This window comes from Lactuca sativa, chromosome 8 (genome assembly GCF_002870075.4).
Source record: "Lactuca sativa cultivar Salinas chromosome 8, Lsat_Salinas_v11, whole genome shotgun sequence".
In the NCBI taxonomy this organism is placed as follows: Eukaryota; Viridiplantae; Streptophyta; class Magnoliopsida; order Asterales; family Asteraceae; genus Lactuca; species Lactuca sativa.
Genome location: NC_056630.2, coordinates 134,199,049 through 134,222,969, shown reverse-complemented (window position 1 = coordinate 134,222,969; position 23,921 = coordinate 134,199,049). Strand labels below are relative to the sequence as shown.

General features: G+C 41.1%; 1 protein-coding gene across 1 annotated transcript; it reads left to right on the top strand.

The window, feature by feature from the left end:
- The first annotated feature begins 8,806 nt into the window (after nucleotides 1–8,806).
- On the top strand, nucleotides 8,807–9,728 carry LOC111918358 (uncharacterized). Its single transcript, XM_023914031.1, has 2 exons — nucleotides 8,807–8,901; nucleotides 9,011–9,728. The coding sequence occupies exons 1-2, from the start codon at nucleotides 8,807–8,809 to the stop codon at nucleotides 9,726–9,728; spliced, it is 813 nt and encodes a 270-aa protein (XP_023769799.1).
- The last annotated feature ends 14,193 nt before the right edge of the window (nucleotides 9,729–23,921 follow it).

The following is a 23,921-nucleotide window of genomic DNA, read 5'->3' as shown; positions in this document are numbered from 1 at the left end:
AATCAAAACATTTCTTTCGGAATAAGTGATTTCACATTTGTCATTAAGAATGATACATTCATCTTGTGACATTACAAGTTCTCGTTCTAAAGACTCTATTTTTAATTTCTTATCCTCGAAACGTAACCTAAGACGACTCAATTTACTGTCCTTCTTCTCACTGGCTTCTATGGCTGACTCATAGGCTCTATAGATGGTGTTCATATCTGTTTGGATCTGTGTCAGATAAGATTCACAAAGAGTCATATCAAAATTATTATTAATAACCATAGATGTTACCTGTTGAACGATGCTTCGACGTGGTGGATCGTTGATGGCCATGTAGCAGTAGTTTGGTTCAGCAACATCATCTTCATCTTCTGACCCTAAAGACCAAAATAGCCTTCATCGCACTCAATGGTTAGTCTCACCATCAAACACATGTTTCTTCCAGTAGTCATATCATTATCATCATCTCCGGATGACCAATATCTTTCCACATCTATAGACACAGTTGTGACAAATTCCTTTTCACTTTCGGCCATCTCTTGTGCTATTCGGGCATAGTAAGCTGAATCCTTGATCTTCAATTTTTGTGGAATATCAGCCAGACAATCTTTTGCAAAATGGTTTGCATGTCCACACTTATGACACACAACTTTTGGTTTGTCAGATTTCAGAATTTTCTGAGATTCCGGGGTGGAGTTGGGTTTAGTGATGTTTGGTTTGTAGGCTGGTGGGTGTTCCGGAGTGGATTGTTGTTGTGGAGCAGAGTAAGGTTAATGATTGTTTTGATGAAGAGCATGAAAACGATTGTGATAAGGTTTATGAGAGGGATTAAAAGGACATTTGTATTTCATGGAGAGTAGTGCGAACTCCTGCTAGAAATGGAGTTCAGAGTCCATGGCTTCCGAATCAAGAGTACCGTCAACATGATAGTTCTGAGTAGATAGGGTAGGCAAGGAATGTTGAGTAAGTGGAAAAATGGTTTTGAGAGGGTCCAAGATGGACGGATTTGGAATAGAGGATTCAAATGAACTGACCGGAGCAAGAGGACCTCCAGAGAGTTCTCTTAAGGTATGAGCAACGTTTGATTCATGACCTTGAAGTTCATCAAATAATTGGTAAAGCTTCGAATTCTTCAGAGATCCATTGCTTTGAAGACAAGACTTCACGTTTCCCCATCCTTTACCAAGATTGTTTATGAACTTAAGATTGTACTCCAAGGGAGTTCGGACAACCCCATGAGCAGTCATGTTGTTGACTACGATTCAGTATCGATTGGAGGCTGAGGAAACTGATTCACCAGGAGTTGTTGTAAAGGTGTCAAACTCATTTACAAAAGATGTCAGACGCTTGTCTTTCATATTTTCTGAACCTTCGATCAAATCTTGAAGAGTGTACCAAATCTCTTTGGCAGATTTACACAGCTTAATGTGTTCAAAGAGAGATGGTGGAACACCAAACACCATTTCAGAAAATGCCACTTGATCAGCATGCAGCTTCTCGATATCGTCAGCAGTGAGAGGAGTTGGGCGTTGTTTATCTTGACCCATGAGTTGAGCAGTAGCATCTCTAACTATTGTTCTAACTGGAACATGAGGACCTTATTTGAAGGATCTCCAGATAGCTTCACCTTTCTCTTTATCTCGTAAAAACCTTTCCATTCTGACTTTCCAATGATCATATTCTTCAACAACTAGCTGTGGGGCACGAGAATGGCAACCCACACTATTTGCTATTTGCATTGAATACATTTTTTGAGAATTAGTAGCAGCTATTGAAGTTGAGATATCGTCAAGAAAAAGTGGTATATAGAAGAACTTTTATCCTAAACACAACAATGGTTGAAATACCAAGGTAGTTTCAAACCAACTATAATTTGATCTTATGGATTCAAAGGACGACCACTAAATCTCTGATACCAATTGTGAGAACAAAAGATCTGATGCGCAACGACAAGGTTTGAAAACTCAAACCTTGAGTTAATGCTTAAGATCAATGTCTGCTAGCTAAGGAATGTTCCAGTCAAGTCCGGTAAGACCAATCAAGTCTAAGTTAATGTATTCAACAAAATATTCAAGACATAAATGAAGAGTGATATGATCAATGTAAAGATAATAAATGAAGAACAAAGAGAATGTTTTAGTAAATGACTTGAAGAGAATAGAAGATGAAGAAAGCTGAAGTAGTATAATTATGTTTGAATAATCCGTCAATTGATTTGTCATAGAAAACTCCTATAAATAGGAGAACACGATACATCATACAAACCAATTACATACATAGGACCGGACAATAGAGTTACTCCTGACACTCTAATTATCTAAGTTTTTCAAATAGATTTAGTCCTATGATATGTTACATCAAGCTAAATGACAAATTTAATTAATACAAATGGATAAAACACTGATTCAGACATGTTAACATTCTGGACAAAACATTTATTCCAGAATGCCTTCATTTTGGTTCGGCACACAAAATCATAATCTTCTCTTCCAGACGTAAGCTTTTATTCCAGACTGCAAACTGATTTCGCACCATCTTCTATTTCAGAATTGAGACTGTTTTTTTTTTAACTTCAAAAGGTTAGAGATTGTTAGAGGTTCACTTTCAGGTTCCAACAATATCTCGTGAAGAATCACTTCAAAGAAATGGGCCTCTGTCTAATGACTTTCAACCCATTTCCAAGAGTCAACATGCTGCTTTTAACAGTAAATTTAACAATAGATTTTCTTCTGGTAATACTGGTAATAAAAACAAAGGTCAGGCTATTCAATGTAAGAATTGTGGATTAAAAGGGCATTCTATTGAAAAATGTTATAAGATAATTGGGTATCCCAAAGATTTTAAACCTAGGAATGAGGTAAATTAGAACAATCAAAGTAAAAGCTTCAATGCTAATTCATCTTCTGTTCCTTCTGGATCATCTGGATCTGGAGAATCTGAGTTTCATCAACTTACTAAGGATCAGTATGTCAAGTTTATTAATCTGATTAGTGAAAAGAAATGCAATAAGGAGGCATCTGATAGTGCTAATATGGCAAGTACTTGCTTATTCAATGCTTACAATTCAACTTTTAATTGTAATAAGTGGATTGTTGATCAGGAGCTAATCAACATATGATAGCTTCTGAGTCTCTTTTATATGATACTATGGATGTAACCAAACTTAATCTTTATGTTAGTCATCCTAATGGAACGAGTGCTAAAATTGAAAAAAATTGGGAATATTAATGTTTCTAGTTCCTTAACTCTTTTTGATATTTTTTGTTGTTCTCGAATTTAGTGTTAATTTGTTGTCTATTCACAAAGTTTGTAAAGATAGTAAGTGTGAGGTTGTGTTTAATGAACATAGTTGTAAAATCCAAGATTTACAATCCAAGGAGATGGTGGGTAATGGTAGTGAGTATGGAGGTCTCTATTATGTAGATAGTGTACATTTAGGTAATTCTTTTAGTTCTAACTCTGTTGTGTGTTATGTTTCTAAGTTAACATGGCATAGTAGACTTGGTCATCCATCTGATCAAGCCTTAAAATCTTTAAAATCAAAACTTAACTTTGATACTGAGTCTTTACTACCTCGTGAAGTTTTCCAGAAGGACAAACAAACCAGGAATTATTTTTCTTCCAGTCAACATCAGTCATCTTGCTTAGGTGAACCAATTCATCTAGATGTGTGGGGTCCTTATAGGGTGATCACTTCAAAAGGTTTTAGGTTCTTCCTTACTATAGTGGATGATTTCACTAGGGCAAATTGGGTTTATTTGTTAAAGTCTAAAAGTGAAGTTTTTACTTGTCTTACTGCATTTTTTAATATTTTGTTCAATCAACTTGAAGTTAAAATTAAAAAGGTGAGGTCTGATAATGGCATCGAGTTTTTAAATCATAACATTAAATCCTTTTTCATTAATAAAGGTGTTATTCATCAGACTTCACATGTTCACACACCCCAACAAAATGGGGTTGTTGAAAGAAATTTTAACTTAAGTATTTTTTAATCAATAGCACACCCACTTCAGTTTTAAATGGAGCTTCTCCATATGAACTTGTGTATAAGTTTTTTCCTAGTTTTGATAAGCTTTGTGTTTTTGGTTGTCTTTTCTTTTCAACAAAACTAAATAATTTGGATAAAATTTCTGAATGTGCAGAAAAGTGTGCTTTACTTGGATATTCTTCTTAACAAAAAGGTTATAAAGTTTTAGGTCTTGATTCAAATCTTGTTTTTGTTTCCAAGGATGTAAACTTTTATGATTCAATATTTTTTTCATGCTTAAATCTTCTTTTGGAGATAAATCTAGTTTTTTGATGACCCATGTGACCCATTTTCCTGTGACGAGCCATTAGCTTCTAGTTCTCTACAAGAAAACATTAGTGTAGGTGATTTAGGAGTAACCCCTCAATCTGATGGTGATGGAGTAGTCCACAATTTGGTTGAGACCCCATCTAGTGAGGTCAGCAACCAGAGTGACGAGGCACGTGTGCCTCGGATTGATGTGGATGTTCATGCTTCCTCTACTGTGGTTGAGGATGGTAATGTGAAACCAAATAATCCTTCTGATGATCATGTATTAGGAGTTACTCGATCTGGTAGGAATGTGCGTTTACCAGCTAGATTTAATGATTCTGTTGTAGAAAGTTCACATAAATATAGCCATGAAAGTTCTGTGAATTATTCATTTTTAACTAATGAAAATAGATGCTTTGTGTTTAATCTTAATAAAACCTCTGAACCTAAAACTTATTCATAATCTTCATCTAATCCTAATTGGATCAAAACTATGAATGAAGAAATGGAAGCATTATACAGAAATCATACTTGGGATATAGTTGATCTACCTCAAGGTAGAAAGCCTATTGGTTGTCATTGGATTTATAAGATTAAATATAGGTCAAATGGTGAGGTTGAGAGGTATACGGCTAGACTTGTTGCTAAAGGGTATAATCAAAGAGAGGGTTTATGAGGAGACTTTTTCTCCAGTTGCTAAAATTGTTATAGTTAGAGTTGTTATATGTATTGTTGTTAATAATTCTTGGCCTCTTTTCCAACTTGATGTCAACAATACTTTTTTTGTATGGTGATTTAATTGAGGATGTTTATATGAATTTACCTGAAGGATATCATACTAAAAATGATAATAGAGTATGTAAGCTTATAAAGTCTTTATATGGTCTAAAGCAGGCTCCACGAAAATGGAATGAAAAGTTTTGTTCTTCTTTGTCCAAGTTTGGATTTGTTCAAAGTATAAGCGATTATTCTTTGTTTGTTAGGTCCAAAAATAACACTATTGTTATTTTATTGGTTTATGTAGATGATATAATCTTAACTGGAAATTGCAATATAGAAATTGAAAATGTTAAATTGTTTCTTAAGTCTCAGTTCAAAATAAAAGATTTAGGATTGTTGAAATATTTTTTAGGAATTGAAGTTTTGCTTACAAATAATGGTGTTTGTTTAAATCATATAAAATATTGGTTGGAATTATTGCTTGAATTTGGAATGTTGGGATGTAAACCTGTTAAAACACCTTTGGAGGTAAATTTTGTTTTTAATAGAGATTATGATGATAATTCTGAATATGTCAGTAATATAACAAATTTCAAAAACTTATAGGAAAACTTATTTATCTTATAGTAACTAGGCCTGATATAAGTTATGCAGTTCAAGTTTTTAATCAGTTTATGATATATGTTTGGACCTAGATAGCCCAATTAAAAATGGATTACTTGCTATTAGATGTCATTTTATGCATCTTATAGGGTAGTTTCTATCATCATTTTAGCATCATATTTTGTACATTTGCATGTCATTTATTTAAATAATGTTTAGCTCAAGTATTTTGATAGAATTCCCGTACTGCTCATGTTTTTATGTCAATTTCAGATAGTTTGAGTGGAGCAGTGCTTTGGGAGCAGTTGGATGCGCGTTTGGAGCTTAAAATGGAGCTTGGGACTTATGAAGGATTATGAGGAATGTTTGGAAGATGCTTTGGTCAAGAAACATTCGATTGAATTGATCACACGAAGATAGAATATGCAATCTAAAGTTAAAGGATGTTGTTGTCAGTATTTTAACCATATCTCGAGAACCGTTACTCCGATTGACGCGATTCAAAATGATCTGAAAAGTAGACGAAATTTCGGACATCATAGGCACAACCTGTGATCGCAGGTTGTCTCCTTGCGATCGCAGGTGACCCTTTTTGCGATCGCAGGTTTGGTCGCAGGTTGCCTTCGAGGTTCTATTGTGCCCAAAATTCATCCGGGAGTAAAAACTCAATACCTGCGATCGCAGGTTGTGTACATGCGATCGCAGGTTGGCCAAAAAGTGTCAAAATAATATCCTACTTCATTAAAAAGGCACCAGACGCGTTTATTTCAAAACCCGCAATCGCAGGTTGTGTACATGCAATCGCAGGTGCGCCGTTTTTGCTGTTGGATGTATAAATTGACCCTGATAGCATTCCTGTAACCTAAGTTGATGATTCCAGAGGTTCCAAACGACGAAAATACGATTTTGGAGGCGTTTCTTCTCCGATTTCAACAATTTCTGAAGATCTGAAGACTGTGGATCATCTCCTACGTTTAGTTTAGTAAGATTTAGTAGTTTGATGTCTCTTTTCATTTGTTTTTATCAGATTTTATCCATGTCTGGCTAAACCCTAGTTTCAGTTCTGCAAAAGACAAGTACTTTTCATGTGATTGATCAATAGATCTGGTTTTTGATTTTTGTTTCTATCTAGATTCTTCAATTTTGAGCTTAATGAATGTTTGATTTGAATTCTTGTTAGTCTGATCACCTAGCTAGGGTTTTATCATTCTAGTTAATCAATTAATAGAATCCGTAATTGTTCTAATAAATTGGTAAAAGTAACAAGTATCAGATTGGTTCCGTTTTGGGATTTAACTCTGGTATAAACTGTAAAAATCATACTTTTACGCTTCCGAGCTTGTGAGAAGTATTGGGTGTTGCTGAGAATTTTACAAAGAACTTAATGCAACTTTTCTGATCTTAATTAAGAGCTTGTTTGATTAGATAGTAAAAAGTTAGGGTTAATTGAAGAGCTTGTTTTGATTAACTAATTTAGGTAAAAGAGAAATTACTAGAGCTTGCTAGTTTTTCTCAGTACCAGCTTTGATAGAATGCATCTCAAATAATCAGATCTAGGTTGATTGCATGATTAAGAAAGTCACAGCAGAGCTGAAACCGTTTCTATTATTGATTTTTGTTTAGTTTATTATCACTGCAATTTTAGTTTTTAGTTTAATTCAAATCCCTTTCTTAATAATTTCTTCTTGACTAGATTGTGCCTGATGCAAAAAGGCATTGACTTTTAGGCTGTGTCCCTGAGGATTCAACCCGACTTCCCTATGTTATCTTTTTAGTGCATTCCAAGCAGTGATAAATTTACTTGTTTAATACGCGCGTGATAGCGTGTTAACAAATTGGCGCCGTTGCCGGGGACACGATGCTTTTTAATAGTTTTATGCCAACAACTTTTCGTTCAGGTACACCTTTAGCTTTTGATCCAGAAATCGAGCGAACTGCAAGGAGACTGAAAAAAGAGGCAGCAAGAAAGAAAAATCAGCTGGTCTTTTTAGTTCATCATCCTCCCTACCTCAAGAAACCTCCACACCACAAGGCACTCCCTTGTGGAACGAATCAGATCCGTTTTTTCCAAAAGTACCCCCGTTTTCTCCTCAAAACAGCCCATATAAAACTTACTCCCTACCCTCTTCCATTAAAACTGAAACCACAGACTCTTCAGAAACCAAATCTGAAGGATCAACCAAGAGTGGAGACGAAGCATAAAAGACCCTTAGAGAGTGGGCCACTCAAGAGGTCAATCAGCAGCCCCTCTGTATCACTTTTCCGGAAGCCCAAAACTTCGAGCTTAAATCTGGGCTGATACACCTTCTCCCTACGTTTAGAGGACTAGAAAACGAAGACCCATATAAATTCCTCAAGGAATTTCATGTGGTATGTTCTGGAATGAAGCCACATGCAATTACTGGAGACTAGATCAAACTAAGGGCATTCCCCTTTTCGGTTCAAGATGCAGCAAAAGAGTGGTTATATGACCTCCCGTCTGGTTCAATAACAAGCTAGTATGAACTCGCCAAACTTTTTGTAGAGAAATATTTTCCTGAAGCGAAAGTGTCAAACCTGAGCAGAGAGATTCTTGGTATAAAGCAAGGCAAAAGAGAGGCTCTCCACACTTATTGGGAGCGGTTCAAGAAGCTGTTGGTTCGATGCCCTTAATATGGCATTAGTGAATATCAATTGTACCAGTGTTTCTGTGAAGGCTTGATACCCATGGAGAGGTGACTTATAAATGCATCAAATGGAGGGTCACTTTCAGACATGACCCCAACTGAAATCAGAGAGCTAATCAAAAAGCTAGCGATCAAGTATAAACATTCTGGGAATGAAGACGAGTGGTATCCAGATCAACCAATGGGTGTTAAGGAAGTCAGCAATGTTCATCTGGAAGCTCAGATATCTAAATTGACGAAAGTTGTTTTGCTCTTGACTAAGGAAAAAGTCACTGCAAAGAAACAATGTGGGATTTGCTTGAAGGCTGATCACCCTACAGATATGTGCCCAATATTGCAAGAGGATACAGTTGCAGTTAAAGCTGTTGGGGGCTACCAATAAAATATTCAGAATAATTATCAGCAGAAACAACAATTTCACCCTCCACCTGGATTTCAGCAGCAACAAAATTTTCAGCAGCCGGGTTTTCAACAAAATTTTCAGAATCAACAGAATTTTCAGCACCAGAATTTCCAACAACGTTTGCAACATCAACCCAGTAGTTCCATCATGGCCTTAGAAGATATAGTGAAGAGTCTTGCCACGAGCACCCAAGCATTCCAGACCGTAACTAGAGCTAGTATCAAGAATCTGGAGCAACAAGTGTCTCAACTTGCCACTTTCTGTGGGTCGTCTGGAGTCTTAAGGAAAGTTACCAGGGCATACAGAAAACAATCCAAAGCACAATGTGAGTGTTATTTCCTTGAGAAGCAGAAAGACATTTGAAGACCCAAGCTCATCTGAACTAGAAAACAAAGATGAAGAAGAGTTTGAAGAGGTTCTGATAGAAGAAGGAGATGTGGAAGGGATAGAAAAAGAAGCTGAAGCTGAAGAGTTTGAAGAGGTGTTGGTTGAAGAAGAATCTGAAAATCTGGAAGAAAAAGAAACTCCAACACTACCCAAGCCAATTCTGAAGGAGTACAAGCCATTACCTCCATTACCATCAAGACTGAAGAGTACGAAGCGCGAAAGAGATGATGAATATATTATGGTAATTCTTCGCAAGGCTAAGGTAAATATCCCACTTTTAGATATTATCCAACATATCCCTCACTATGCTAAGTTTCTTAAAAATTTATGCAAATCAAAGAAAAAAATGAAATTTAATGAGATTGTAAAAGCTGGTGAAAATATCTCTTCTATTTTACAAAAAGGTTTGCCTCCAAAGTGCAAGGATCCGGGGATTTTCTCAGTTCCTTGTAAATTGGGGAAACTTAATTTTCCAAAAGCCATGCTTGATTTAGGAGCTTCAGTTAATGTCTTTCCCTATTCTATTTTTGAAAAATTAAAATTGGGATCTTTGCAAAAGACCGGGACCACCATCCAGTTGGTGGATCATTCAACAGTACACCCAAAAGGTGTGCTTGAGGATGTTCTTGTCCAAGTGGGTGAGCTTATTTTTCCCGTTGATTTTTATATATTGGACATGTGAAACTTGGACACTTCAGATGCGAACTCTATTATTTTGGGAAGGCCTTTTATGAAAACTGCAAAAACGAAAATTGATGTTTTTAATGGCATGATTTCAATGGAGTTTGATGAGGAAGTGGTTAAATTTCAAATTAATAATGATGGTTAAATTTCAAATTAATAATGATGATTTTCCTCCTGAAAATGTTTTTGTCAATTATATGGGTACCAGTAGTCCTTTTTCTGAGGGCTGCTGTGAGTTTTCTAATGTCTCTGTGCAAGAAAAATATTTAGACAGGAATTCATCTGATAATATATCCAAGGAGCTGGCTGAAGATAAGCTTGGGGAAAATGAAGGAGGGATCTTGGTTGTTGAAAAGAAATTAGTAAAAGATAATAAACCTGAAAAGAAGTTATCTGAAGGGGCTGAGATTGAGTTGAAAAGAAACAAACTTTTTGAAGGAGAAGAGGAAAAAGTGATGAATTCTGTTGAAGTGATTTCAGATATGAAACTGAAAATAAGAAAGTTTGAAGAAAAGGAAGAGAAGATTTATGGGAAGAAAAAGAAGGCCAGAAAGAGAAAGAAGTTTAATCAACTGAAAGACTTACTTGATAACTATTTAGAGTCTTTCTAGTTTGCTGAACAAGTTCCAGATCTACCCATATTGCCATATTTGAAGGGATCTGGAGTCACAAGGAAAAAAGTTGAGCTTCAAAGAAGTCCCAACCACACCAGTTAATAATCTGGTTGGGCAAAGTCGAGCCAACGACCTTAAAAAAGGGCGGCTTTTCGGGAGGCAACCCGATGAGTAGTTTTTAGTTTTTTATGCTTTCAATAAAGAGATGATCGCAGTTCCAAGCAAGCTTGGGGAAATCAGAGGATCGGCGGAGTTGCTGAAATTCAAATTTTTCGTCAACATTCGTCATCAAAATCAAAATTTCTGCAATTTATCAGGTACATTCATTCCTAGTTGCATATTTTTGCTTTTATATTCTTTATTAAGCTGTTCATTCCTAGTGTAAAATTTTGCATTTTTGTTAAAATTTTAATTTTTCAGTTAAAATTTTCAAAGTTTTCTTTTTGCATTTTATTTTTAGTATTGCATTTGCATTTAGTTAAAATATTTTCATTTTTATTTTTCTGCATTCATAACAAAGAAAAACCCAAAAAGATTTTATTTATAGTTATTTTTATTTTCATTTTCTGCATTCCAAAACAAAATAAAAAAAATTAAAAAATTTACATGAGATGAGGATATCTTTTTACATTCGATAGCTCTGTTAAGATGAAATGTGATAGTTACCAAAAATAACAATCTCATTACACTCAATTTTAAGAATTATCTTTTCAGGTGCTTTAAATGTTTTCAATATGAACCAACATATGAGTCAGGTAATTTTTACAATGGAAGTGTAGGATAGAAAAACGAACAGTGTTTTGAAAATAATTTCCTTGAATGCCTTAAAAAGAACCTAGATTGGATAACCCTTATCATTCATTGAAGTACTGAACCCTATAATTTCTGCGCCTTTTGAGGTTAGGAGAGAACTCTTGTTATACCCACAATTTATTATCATTTTTGAAGTATTGAAGATATGGTGGGCCTCAAAGTAAAACTTGCGCCCAGTCAATATATATATATATATATATATATATATATATATATATATATATATATATATATATATATATATATATATATATATGTTAGAAATGATATATCAAGCAACTTGAAGAAATCTGAAATTCAAAGTTAAATCCAAGTCAAGTTCAATTCGAAATCAAGAAGCAAGCAAGTTAAATATGAAGAGTTGATCAAGAAAAAGAAGATGTGTGGTATAATGAGATTTATCCATCGATAGTGGAATCATAGGGGTAAGCTTGGATTTTCTGTCCATAATGGAGCTTACCGCGTTTACTGGACGAGTTCGTTTAAACTTAGTCAAGCTAAGTTTAAACGAATTTTCATGAAATTATTTTCCACAAATTCAATTCGGCATAAAAATTATTTGCTCAAGTTTGGTTTAACTAATTAAATATAATTATGAATCGTTAATATAAAGTGTTGAGACTGTTGTCTAGATAGTGATTTCATTGGAGCTTCCTCGTTGTGAAATCTGTTCATGTGACAAAAAAAAAGAGTGTAGTATTTTGATAAATTTTAAATTTTTAGTTTCCTTAATCTTGCTATATTTTTTATTCTAAGTTCCTTTTTATGTCATCTACATCTTTCCATTTGTTTATAGTGTTTTATTCTTTTTCTTACTTGAGGGCAAGTAAGGTTTAAGCTTGGGGAAATTTATTAGATGTCATTTTATGCATCTTATAGGGTAGTTTTTATCATCATATTTTGTACATTTGCATGACATTTATTTAAATAATGTTCAACTCATGTATTTTGTTAGAATTCTCGTACTGCTCATGTTTTTATGTCAATTTCAGATAGTTCGAGTGGAGCAGTGCTTTGGGAGCAGTTGGATGCGCGTTTGGAGCTTAAAATGGAGCTTGGGACTTATGAAGGATTATGAGGAATGTTTGGAAGATGCTTTGGTCAAGAAACATTCGATTGAATTGATCACACGAAGATAGAATATGCAATCTAAAGTTAAATGATGTTGCTGGCAGTTTTGACCCCCTGTCAGTATTTTGACCATATCTCGAGAACCGTAACTCCGATTTACGCGATTCAAAATGATCTGAAAAGTAGACGAAGTTTCGGATGTCATAGGAACAACCTGCGATCGCAGGTTGTCTCCTTGCGATCGCAGGTGACCCTTTTGGCGATCGCAGGTTGCCTTCGAGGTTCTTTTGTGCCCAAAATTCATCCGGGAGTGAAAATTCAATACCTGCGATCGCAGGTAGTGTACATGCGATCGTAGCTTGGCCAAAAAGTGTCAAAATAGCATCCTACTTCATTAAAAAGGCACCAGACGCGTTTATTTCAAAACCCGCGATCACAGGTTGTGTACATGCGATCGCAGGTGTGCCGTTTTTGCTGCTGGACGTATAAATTGACCCTGATAGCATTCCTGTAACCTAAGTTGACGATTCCAGAGGTTCCAGGCGACGAAAATACGATTTTGGAGGCGTTTCTTCTCCGATTTCAACAGTTTCTGAAGATCTGAAGACTGTAGATCATCTCCTACGTTTAGTTTAGTAAGATTTAGTGGTTTGATGTCTCTTTTCATTTATTTTTATCAGATTTTAGCCATGTCTTGCTAAACCCTAGTTTCAGTTCTGTAAAAGACAAGTACTTTTCATGTGATTGATCATTAGATCAGGTTTTTGATTTGTGTTTTTATCTAGATTCTTTAGTTTTAAGCTTAATGAATGTTTGATTTGAATTCTTGTTAGTCTGATCACCTAGCTAGGGTTTTATCATTCTAGTTAATCAATTAATAGAATCCGTAATTGTTCTAATAAATTGGTAAAAGTAAGAAGTATCAAATTGGTTCCATTTTGGGATTTTACTCTGGTATAAACTGTAAAAATCATACCTTTACGCTTCCGAGCTTGTGAGAAGTATTGGGTGTTGCTGAGAATTTTACAAAGAACTTAATGCAACTTTTCTGATATTAATTAAGAGCTTGTTTGATTAGACAGTAAAAAGTTAAGGTTAATTGAAGAGCTTGTTTTGATTAACTAATTTAGGTAAAAGAGAAATTACTAGAGCTTGCTAGTTTTACTTAGTACCAGCTTAGATAGAATGCATCTCAAATAATCAGATCTAGGTTGATTGCATGATTAGGAAAATCACAGCAGAGCTGAAACCGTTTCTATTATTGATTTTTGTTTAGTTTAATATCACTGCAGTTTTAGTTTTTAGTTTAATTCAAATCCCTTTCTTAATAATTTCTTCTTGACTAGATTGTGCCTGATGCAAAAAGGCATTGACTTTTAGGTTGTGTCCCTGAGGATTCAACCCTGCTTCCCTGTGTTATCTTTTTAGTGCATTCCAAGCAGTGATAAATTTACTTGTTTAATACGCACACAACAGCGTGTTAACACTTGCCAAGGAGATGGGCTTTACTAATTTGGGCTTTGGAGTGTGCTTGATTTCGTGGATTTGGGCTTGAAATGGGGTTGACCGATTTGTTTTGGCTACATGGAATTTGTGACCACGTTTTTTTGGACTTGTTGGTGATCATGGAAGAAATTTAAACCATTTACTTGTCTTGTGTGTAGCATGGACGAAAATTGAAGAGTTTTTGGGAGTTTCTAGTAGTTAATGAACTAAGTAAATAAAAGATCTTAATGATGAGCCTTTTCACTTTTGTAACTCATGGCTCTTAATGAGCCTTTTCACTTTTGTAACTCATGGATCCTATCAGCTATATATAGGGTCAATTTATATGAATAAAATATTATTTGAACTTGTTGCAATTCGCTCTATTTCTCACATAAGATAGGTCTTTTATCGTGTAACGACCCGTTTCCGGTATGTTAATTAATTTGATTTGGGCTAAGTTTTCAAGAGGGACTCGGCGAGTTCTAGCCTGACTCGCCGAGTCAGGACGCGCATCTTGTGCACGCGGGAGCCGGCGACTCGGCGAGTCCATATCATGGACTCGGCGAGTCCGTCCGTCTGGGTGAAACCCTAACTCCCCGGGTTTGCTCACTATTTAAACCCCATTATAGCCTCCATCCCGTCACTTTCCCCCTGAGAGCACTGTGAAAAACCCTAAACCTCCCTCTTGTGAGCTTATAAGTGATCTTGTTCCATTTTGTGAAGGGGTGAAGAAGGAGAAGAAGAAGGAAGCAAGGAAACGAGTTCTAGTGCCAAGATCCAAGATCAAGTGTGAACTTATTGAGGTATTTTCGGAGTTCTCTTCTGGTTTCATGTTTAAACTTCCATTAGAGCTCTTTTAAGGGCTATTTGATGCTTGTTCCAAGCTTTATGCTTGCTTGATTGTGTTATTGAGCCGAAATACCTTTGGATCTGAGTGTTGGGGTGTTGAAGAGTCCAGATCCACTGTCTTTTTGGAGTTACATTGCTTATTAGCCATGGATCTACCCTTATTGTGCATATTTTAGTCTTATTTCCCTCATTCATGTGGTTGTGCACGTAAAGTTGGAAACTTTACGTGGTAAAACAGCTTAATGGACCTAGATCTATCATTTGCATGTGTTGGATTCAAGAGAAATCGAGTAAAAATATGTTGCATGGCGGCGACTCGGCGAGTCGGAGGAACGACTCGACGAGTCAGGTCGCGAGTCCCGAGTTCTTCAGTTTCTTCAGTGTCGAGTGTACGAGGTGAGTTAGGGAGTGGACTCAGCGAGTTAAGAGTAGACTCAGTAATGGAGGGACTCGGCGAGTTTGTTCATACAACTCGGCGAGTCCAAGGCAATCTCCTTGAGGATTAAGAACAACTCGTCGAGTCTGTTCATCTGACTCGGCGAGTCGGATGAAGATCATCTGAGTTTTTGGATCCAGAGGATACTCGTCGAGTCGATGCCACACTCGACGAGTGACAGCTGGTAAGAGTTGAACGGAGAGTCTAGGACTCGGCGAGTCGGGTATCCCGACTCGGCGAGTCAGCCCTGAGTAAGTCAACTTTGACCAAGGGTAAAAGAGTCATTTTACCCTGAGTGTAGTGCTAGTGATTGATTGAGTGTGTTTATGGATTTGTAGCCGAGGAGATTCAGGAGCAGCAGCCGTTAGCTTTCCGAGCCGCACTCTCATCCGCTAGCTTACGAGGTGAGTTTCCTTCCCGTAGGGGCGGGTCTAAGGCCACAATGCCGGCCCGTCCAGTTAATAGTAATTTCCGGACTTCGGTCCGATGTAGTAGTTAGTATGTTTGATGCCTTTGTGGTTCAGACATGTATTATGTGCTATGTGTATGTGTTTATGTTCCGGGCCACGGCCTGATGCAGTATGCAGTATAAATTGTTATGATATGCTATGCTATGTACAGTCAGTCCCGGACCTCGGTCCGATGCAGGGGACACGGTCCTAGTTAGTTCCGGACTTCGGTCCGATGCAGTCAGTTCCGGACTTCGGTCCGATGCAGTTAGTTCCGGACTTCGGTCCGATGCAGTTAATTCCGGACCTCGGTCCGATGCAGGGGACAAGGTCCCAGTCAGTTCCGGACTTCGGTCCGATGCAGTTTTCCGGGTCCCGACCCGATGCAGTGGGCAAGGCCCAATATGTGTTTATATGTTGTTGTATGGTATGTGGTAAGTTGGGGGAGCTCACTAAGCTTCGTGCTTACAGTTTCAGTTTTGGGTTTCAGGTACTTCCGCAAGCAAAGGGAAGAGCTCTGGATGACGGCATCGCACACACCACCGTTTCAGCTTTAGTTGGATTTGATTTAGTTGTTGTTTTGGATATAGCATGTTACATTTTCCGCACAGTACTTTATTATCTTTTGGGACATATCACGCATGGTTTATCTATATGATACTCTGATTATAGTTTTGATGGTATTAAAAACGAAATTTTTGGGTCGTATTTTTGGGTCGTTTCAAGTTGGTATCAGAGCCCTGGTTTGAGGGATTCGGATACACTCTCGGGTGTATCTGAACTCAAACTAAAGGGAAATAAAAGATTTTTAATAAAATGTTTTTACAAAAGAATTTTGAAAACACTTAGAAGGAAAAGAATTGTTTTAAGAAAAGGTGTGTGCATGCGGTCAACCGAGCTCAAGTAAGTACTCCCAAATTACCCATACAAGTTATTTGTTCAATTTCAGTTTAGTAGAACAGCATGCTAGAATAGGACTAAGGGTGTAGGAGAACGCTTTATGTGCCTGCTTATGTACTACAGCTCTATGAATATTGCATGCTAGAATTGAGTAGACAGCAGTAGGATAGCCTGTTTAGGTTACGCTTGATCGTATGAGCTTAGCATCCTATGCTAGTGCAGTTTCTTGTTATAAGAATAGCTTGCGTGAGTCTGTTCCCTTGTCCGAATGCTGCTTGCTTTGTGCTTAGTGGGATTCCGAGTAATGGGAGTTAGCCATTAGGTGGACACGTCACACCACATGTAATCAGGTTTGAATAATCCCAGAGTGCTGGAACTGGCCCTACTGCGCAGCTCTTGTTTGAGTCCAACCGTTGTAGGGACGGATCTTTTACTTGAAGGATTATCCGATCCTCATCACATGTGATGGTGTTCAGGTGATGGCTAACTGGCAGTGCAAGGAGACCTACAGCAGCTGAGGACCAGTCGTATTGAGCTCGAGTTTTCTCTAGGGCAAGCCTAGGGTGAGAGTAGCAGGGAATAGCAGCAGTAGAAGTGACTTGGGGAAGTCGAGGCAGTTCTTGAGGAAAGTATGGATAGATGTGGAAGGTAGTAGGGGCCCATACTACTGGAAGCAGAGGATCCGTATTCGAATCAAGGAAGGCCAAGATTAGACCAGGAAGCTAGTAGTCGTATCATGATCCCTTGAAATATTTCAATGTTCTGATGTTGTTATGATATGTTTCAGAATGGTAGTTTTGCGTCCGAGGCCAGCAGCCGGCAGTTCAGATGCCGGAGGAGGATCAGGAACGGGATCCGACCCGGAGGTCGGACAGATCGATGAGCAGACCAGAGAGTTCCTTTCTTCTGAGATTACTCGCATCATACTTGAGCAGACTCCTGTGATCTTCGGTTCGATCAAGGAGGGCATTTTGGAGATGATGGATGAGAGACTGAGTACCTTCCGTACTGAGATGGCGGCCGTGATGGGGTCGCGCACACCCACTTTCAGGGAGTTCAGGGCATGCGGGGCTCCTGACTATCACGGGGCACGGGACCCCATAGCGAGTACCAGGTGGTTGGCGGATGTGGCCAACGCATTCCGCACTAGCAGATGTCCCGAGGGGGACAAGGTCAGATTGGCGTCCTGTCTCCTGAAGGACAGGGCACGTGACTGGTGGGAGGAGGTAGGACATACCATCGGGGATGATGCGGCATTAGATGCCATGACCTGGGATGATTTCTCTACCAGGTTCAGAGCGGAGTTCGCACCGGTCATTGAGGTGCAACAGTTAGCCAGGGAGTTCCAGGATCTTACCCAGACTACCGAGACAGTGGCGGAGATCACCGCCAAGTTCAGGGAGCGGGCCCTTCTTGTTCCTCAGTATGCAGCAGACGAGGAGATGAAGAAGGCCCGTTATCACGAGATGTTGCGGAGCGACATTCGTATGTTTGTGAGCCGGTCCAGTTGCAAAACACTGGACGACATGATTGCTAGAGCCAGAGAGAGGGAGATTGATCTCGAGATGGAGAGGAAGAGGAAACCGGAGGCGGTTCCGGGTGCAGGCAGTGTGGGCAAAAAGCCCAAGGTTTCAGATCACAGGTCCAGGGGTCAGCAGAGCCACGGTCGATGTGGCAAGTGTGGGAGGTTGCACGAGGGGGCGTGCAAGGCAGGGAGTTCCGGCTGCTACAAGTGCGGTCGGACCGGGCATATGAGTAGGGATTGTACGGCCCCTGCCACTACGGTTACAGCATCGGATCTGATTTGCTTTTAGTGCAATCAGAGGGGACACAAAAGGTCCCAGTGTCCCAGTTTAGCTGCAGCAGGGAAGGTGCATGCACCCGCCCCTGCTACTTTGAGGATCACAGATGGCCGTCAGGGCCGAGCTGATGCGCCGGTGGCGAAGAGCAGGGCATTTCAGATGACAGCAGAGGAGGCGCGAGCGACTCCTGATGTGGTGACGGGTATGTATATTTCTTTCATCTCTTAATTATTAATATATCGTTTGAATATTATTTGATGGTACGCTTTATTTAGGGTCGTTCTCGGTGAACGGCATCCCTGCTTTGGTATTGTTTGACTCGGGGGCCACCCGATCATTTGTATCGCTTGCGCTTAGCAAGAGATTTAGCAGAGCTCCGGGGGAACTGGATTGTCCATTAGAGGTTGAGATAGCAGATGATAGGACCGTGAGGGTCGACAAAGTATATAGAGGGTGTTCCCTTCAGATATTTGAGGAGCAGTTTTCAGTGGATTTGGTTCCGATTCCCCTGCGCGGGAATAAAGTTATTGTGGGAATGGATTGGCTAAGCCCCAATGGGGCGGTGATTGATTGTGAGCTTCAGCTAGTGAGGGTTCTCACTCCCAGTGGGGGAGAGATAGTGGTTCAGGGCGAGAGGCCCCAGCGAGGATCGACCTTCTGCTCTGCTGCTAGGGCGAGGCGCTACGTTCAGCAGGGTTGCGCCGGTTATGTAGCCTACGTCTTGGATGCCCGGGATAAGGGCAAGACGACGATCGATGATGTTCCTATTGTTCGAGATTACCCGGATGTGTTTCCCGAGGATTTGCCGGGGATACCTCCTGAGAGGCAGGTTGAGTTCAGGATCGATCTGGTTCCTGGTGCGGCTCCGATAGCCAAAGCACCATATCGACTTGCTCCCCCTGAGATGCAGGAGTTGTCTACACAGCTTCAGGAGCTGTTAGACAAGGGTTTTATTCGACCGAGCAGTTCGCCTTGGGGAGCGCCGATCTTATTTGTGAGGAAGAAAGACGGGTCGCATCGGATGTGTATCGATTACCGGGAGTTGAACAAGGTAACGGTGAAGAACCGTTACCCACTTCCGAGGATAGATGACTTGTTTGATCAGCTCCAGGGAGCGTCTTGGTTCTCCAAGATCGACCTACGCTCCGGTTACCACCAGATGAGGGTCAGGGATGAGGATGTGCAGAAGACTGCTTTCAGGACCCGGTATGGTCATTATGAGTTTGTGGTGATGCCATTTGGGCTCACCAATGCCCCAGCCGCGTTCATGGATCTCATGAACCGCGTGTGTAGACCGATGCTGGATCGGTCAGTGATAATGTTCATCGATGACATCTTGGTGTATTCCAAGACGCAGGGGCAGCACGAGGAGCACCTGCGGGAGGTGTTGGAGACTTCGAGGAGGGAGAGACTGTTCGCTAAGTTCTCCAAGTGCGAGTTCTGGTTACGCGAGGTGCAGTTTCTTGGGCATCTCATTAATCAGAAGGGTATTTTGGTTGACCCGGCCAAGATTGAGGCCGTGATGCAATGGGAGGTCCCGAGGTCTCCCTCTGAGATTCGGAGCTTCCTAGGATTGGCAGGGTATTATCGGAGGTTTATTCAGGATTTCTCCAAGATAGCAGTGCCGCTCAGCCGACTAACCAAGAAGTCGGTAGTTTTTCGTTGGGGGCCTGAGCAGCAGGCGGCGTTCGAGACTCTCAGGCAGAGATTGTGCGAGGCTCCGATCCTTACCTTGCCAGAGGGTGTTGAGGATTTCGTGGTCTATTGTGATGCTTCGATCACAGGTATGGGAGCAGTGTTGATGCAGCGAGGCCATATGGTGGCTTATGCTTCGAGACAGTTGAAGCCTCACGAGGCTAATTATCCTACCCACGACTTGGAGCTGGGGGCAGTTGTATTTGCCCTCAAGATTTGGAGGCATTACCTGTATGGGGTCCGCTGTACTATCTACACGGACCACAAGAGTTTACGATACCTTATGGATCAGCCGAGTTTGAATATGAGACAAAGGAGATGGTTGGACGTGCTGAAGGACTATGACTGTGAGATCCTGTATCATCCAGGGAAGGCCAACGTGGTGGCCGATGCCCTGAGCCGCAAGGTGTCGGCGGCCCCTATCAGGGATTTGTGTATGAGGATGACGGTAATCACTCCTTTGTTGGAGCGGATCAAGGAGGCTCAGATGGAGGGTCTCAAGGAGGAGAGGCAGAAGTGCGAGAGGATAGTGGGTCGAGTAGCTTCGTTCGACTACGACAGTCGGGGTTTGATGACGCTTCATGGTAGGGTGTGGGTACCGTACTGGGGCAGGGTACGGCAGGTATTGATGGACGAGGCTCATAAGTCTCGATTTTCTATCCATCCAGGGGCGACGAAGATGTATCGAGATCTTCGACCTGATTATTGGTGGCCCTGCATGAAGCGGGACGTCGCTTGGTACGTTGAGAGGTGCCTGACCTGCCGAAAGGTCAAGGCGGAGCACCAGAGACCTCACGGCAAGATGCAGCCGTTGGATATTCCCGTGTGGAAATGGGAGGACATCACCATGGATTTTATCACCAAACTTCCCAGGACCGCACGTGGAGTAGATTCGATATGGGTAGTGGTGGATCGGTTGACGAAGAGTGCCCATTTTATCCCGATCCAGGAGAGTATATCGGCGGAAAGGTTAGCCGATATCTATGTGCGAGAGATTGTGGCACGTCATGGAGTGCCGGTATCGGTAGTGTCGGACCGAGATGTTCGCTTCACGTCCAGATTCTGGAAGCGGTTTCACGACGAGATGGGTACTCGTCTCCATTTCAGCACCGCTTTTCATCCTCAGACTGACGGGCAGAGCGAGAGGACGATTCAGACTCTCGAGGACATGCTTAGGGCATGCGTCCTGGATTTTGGGGGTTGTTGGGATACGTATCTTCCCTTAGCGGAATTCTCGTATAACAACAGCTATCATGCGAGCATTGATCGACCTCCTTTTGAGATGTTATATGGCAGGAAGTGCAGGACCCCGATTTGTTGGGGCGAGGTCGGTCAGCGGGTTATGGGGAGCACTGAAGTGGTGCTCAAGACGACGGAACTGATCCAGCAGGTCCGTAGTAGACTGCAGACTGCGCAGAGTCGGCAGAAGAGCTACGCCGACAGGAGGCGTTCAGACTTGGAGTTCCAGGTAGGAGACATGGTTCTTCTGAAAGTCTCACCTTGGAAAGGTGTCATCAGGTTCCGGAAGAGGGGCAAATTGGGCCCCAGATTTATTGGTCCTTTCAGGGTTTTGGCCCGGGTGGGTCGGGTTGCTTACCGGTTAGATCTTCCTGCGGAGCTCAGTTTGATACACAACACCTTCCACGTGTCGCAGTTGAGGAAGTGTCTAGTGGACGAGACAGCGGTCGTTCCCTTGGAGGATATCCAGGTCGATAGCGGCTTGAATTATATCGAGAAGCCGCTAGCAATTTTGGAACGGAAGACCAAGACCTTGAGGAACAAGGTAATTCAGCTGGTAAAGGTGCAGTGGCAGCATCGGAAGGGGTCAGAGTGGACATGGGAGGCTGAAGAAGAAATGAGAACGCACTACCCGGAGTTATTCGCAGATCCAGCCGTAGCAGACTTCGAGGACGAAGTCTGAAACAAGTGGGGGAGAATTGTAACGACCCGTTTCCGGTATGTTAATTAATTTGATTTGGGCTAAGTTTTCAAGAGGGACTCGGCGAGTTCTAGCCTGACTCGCCGAGTCAGGACGCGCATCTTGTGCACGCGGGAGCCGGCGACTCGGCGAGTCCATATCCTGGACTCGGCGAGTCCGTCCGTCTGGGTGAAACCCTAACTCCCCGGGTTTGCTCACTATTTAAACCCCATTATAGCCTCCATCCCGTCACTTTCCCCCTGAGAGCACTGTGAAAAACCCTAAACCTCCCTCTTGTGAGCTTATAAGTGATCTTGTTCCATTTTGTGAAGGGGTGAAGAAGGAGAAGAAGAAGGAAGCAAGGAAACGAGTTCTAGTGCCAAGATCCAAGATCAAGTGTGAACTTATTGAGGTATTTTCGGAGTTCTCTTCTGGTTTCATGTTTAAACTTCCATTAGAGCTCTTTTAAGGGCTATTTGATGCTTGTTCCAAGCTTTATGCTTGCTTGATTGTGTTATTGAGCCGAAATACCTTTGGATCTGAGTGTTGGGGTGTTGAAGAGTCCAGATCCACTGTCTTTTTGGAGTTACATTGCTTATTAGCCATGGATCTACCCTTATTGTGCATATTTTAGTCTTATTTCCCTCATTCATGTGGTTGTGCACGTAAAGTTGGAAACTTTACGTGGTAAAACAGCTTAATGGACCTAGATCTATCATTTGCATGTGTTGGATTCAAGAGAAATCGAGTAAAAATATGTTGCATGGCGGCGACTCGGCGAGTCGTAGGAACGACTCGACGAGTCAGGTCGCGAGTCCCGAGTTCTTCAGTTTCTTCAGTGTCGAGTGTACGAGGTGAGTTAGGGAGTGGACTCAGCGAGTTAAGAGTAGACTCAGTAATGGAGGGACTCGGCGAGTTTGTTCATACAACTCGGCGAGTCCAAGGCAATCTCCTTGAGGATTAAGAACAACTCGTCGAGTCTGTTCATCTGACTCGGCGAGTCGGATGAAGATCATCTGAGTTTTTGGATCCAGAGGATACTCGTCGAGTCGATGCCACACTCGACGAGTGACAGCTGGTAAGAGTTGAACGGAGAGTCTAGGACTCGGCGAGTCGGGTATCCCGACTCGGCGAGTCAGCCCTGAGTAAGTCAACTTTGACCAAGGGTAAAAGAGTCATTTTACCCTGAGTGTAGTGCTAGTGATTGATTGAGTGTGTTTATGGATTTGTAGCCGAGGAGATTCAGGAGCAGCAGCCGTTAGCTTTCCGAGCCGCACTCTCATCCGCTAGCTTACGAGGTGAGTTTCCTTCCCGTAGGGGCGGGTCTAAGGCCACAATGCCGGCCCGTCCAGTTAATAGTAATTTCCGGACTTCGGTCCGATGTAGTAGTTAGTATGTTTGATGCCTTTGTGGTTCAGACATGTATTATGTGCTATGTGTATGTGTTTATGTTCCGGGCCACGGCCTGATGCAGTATGCAGTATAAATTGTTATGATATGCTATGCTATGTGCAGTCAGTCCCGGACCTCGGTCCGATGCAGGGGACACGGTCCCAGTTAGTTCCGGACTTCGGTCCGATGCAGTCAGTTCCGGACTTCGGTCTGATGCAGTTAGTTCCGGACTTCGGTCCGATGCAGTTAATTCCGGACCTCGGTCCGATGCAGGGGACAAGGTCCCAGTCAGTTCCGGACTTCGGTCCGATGCAGTTTTCCGGGTCCCGACCCGATGCAGTGGGCAAGGCCCAATATGTGTTTATATGTTGTTGTATGGTATGTGGTAAGTTGGGGGAGCTCACTAAGCTTCGTGCTTACAGTTTCAGTTTTGGGTTTCAGGTACTTCCGCAAGCAAAGGGAAGAGCTCTGGATGACGGCATCGCACACACCACCGTTTCAGCTTTAGTTGGATTTGATTTAGTTGTTGTTTTGGATATAGCATGTTACATTTTCCGCACAGTACTTTATTATCTTTTGGGACATATCACGCATGGTTTATCTATATGATACTCTGATTATAGTTTTGATGGTATTAAAAACGAAATTTTTGGGTCGTATTTTTGGGTCGTTTCATATCGTGTGTTGTGTTGTGTGCCAATAGGTCTTGGCATTCAACCTAGTTCTTGCTTCAATAGGTCTTGAGGTAAGAACTAATCCTATCC

What these genes read in the sequence shown, in the direction of transcription:
- LOC111918358 (XM_023914031.1), top strand. Translation starts at nt 8,807, where the DNA reads ATGGCCTTAGAAGATATAGTGAAGAGTCTTGCCACGAGCACCCAAGCA. An exon ending in AAGAATCTGGAGCAACAAGT is followed by an intron (nt 8,902 to 9,010) that starts GTCTCAACTTGC and finishes CTTGAGAAGCAG; the next exon opens with AAAGACATTTGAAGACCCAA.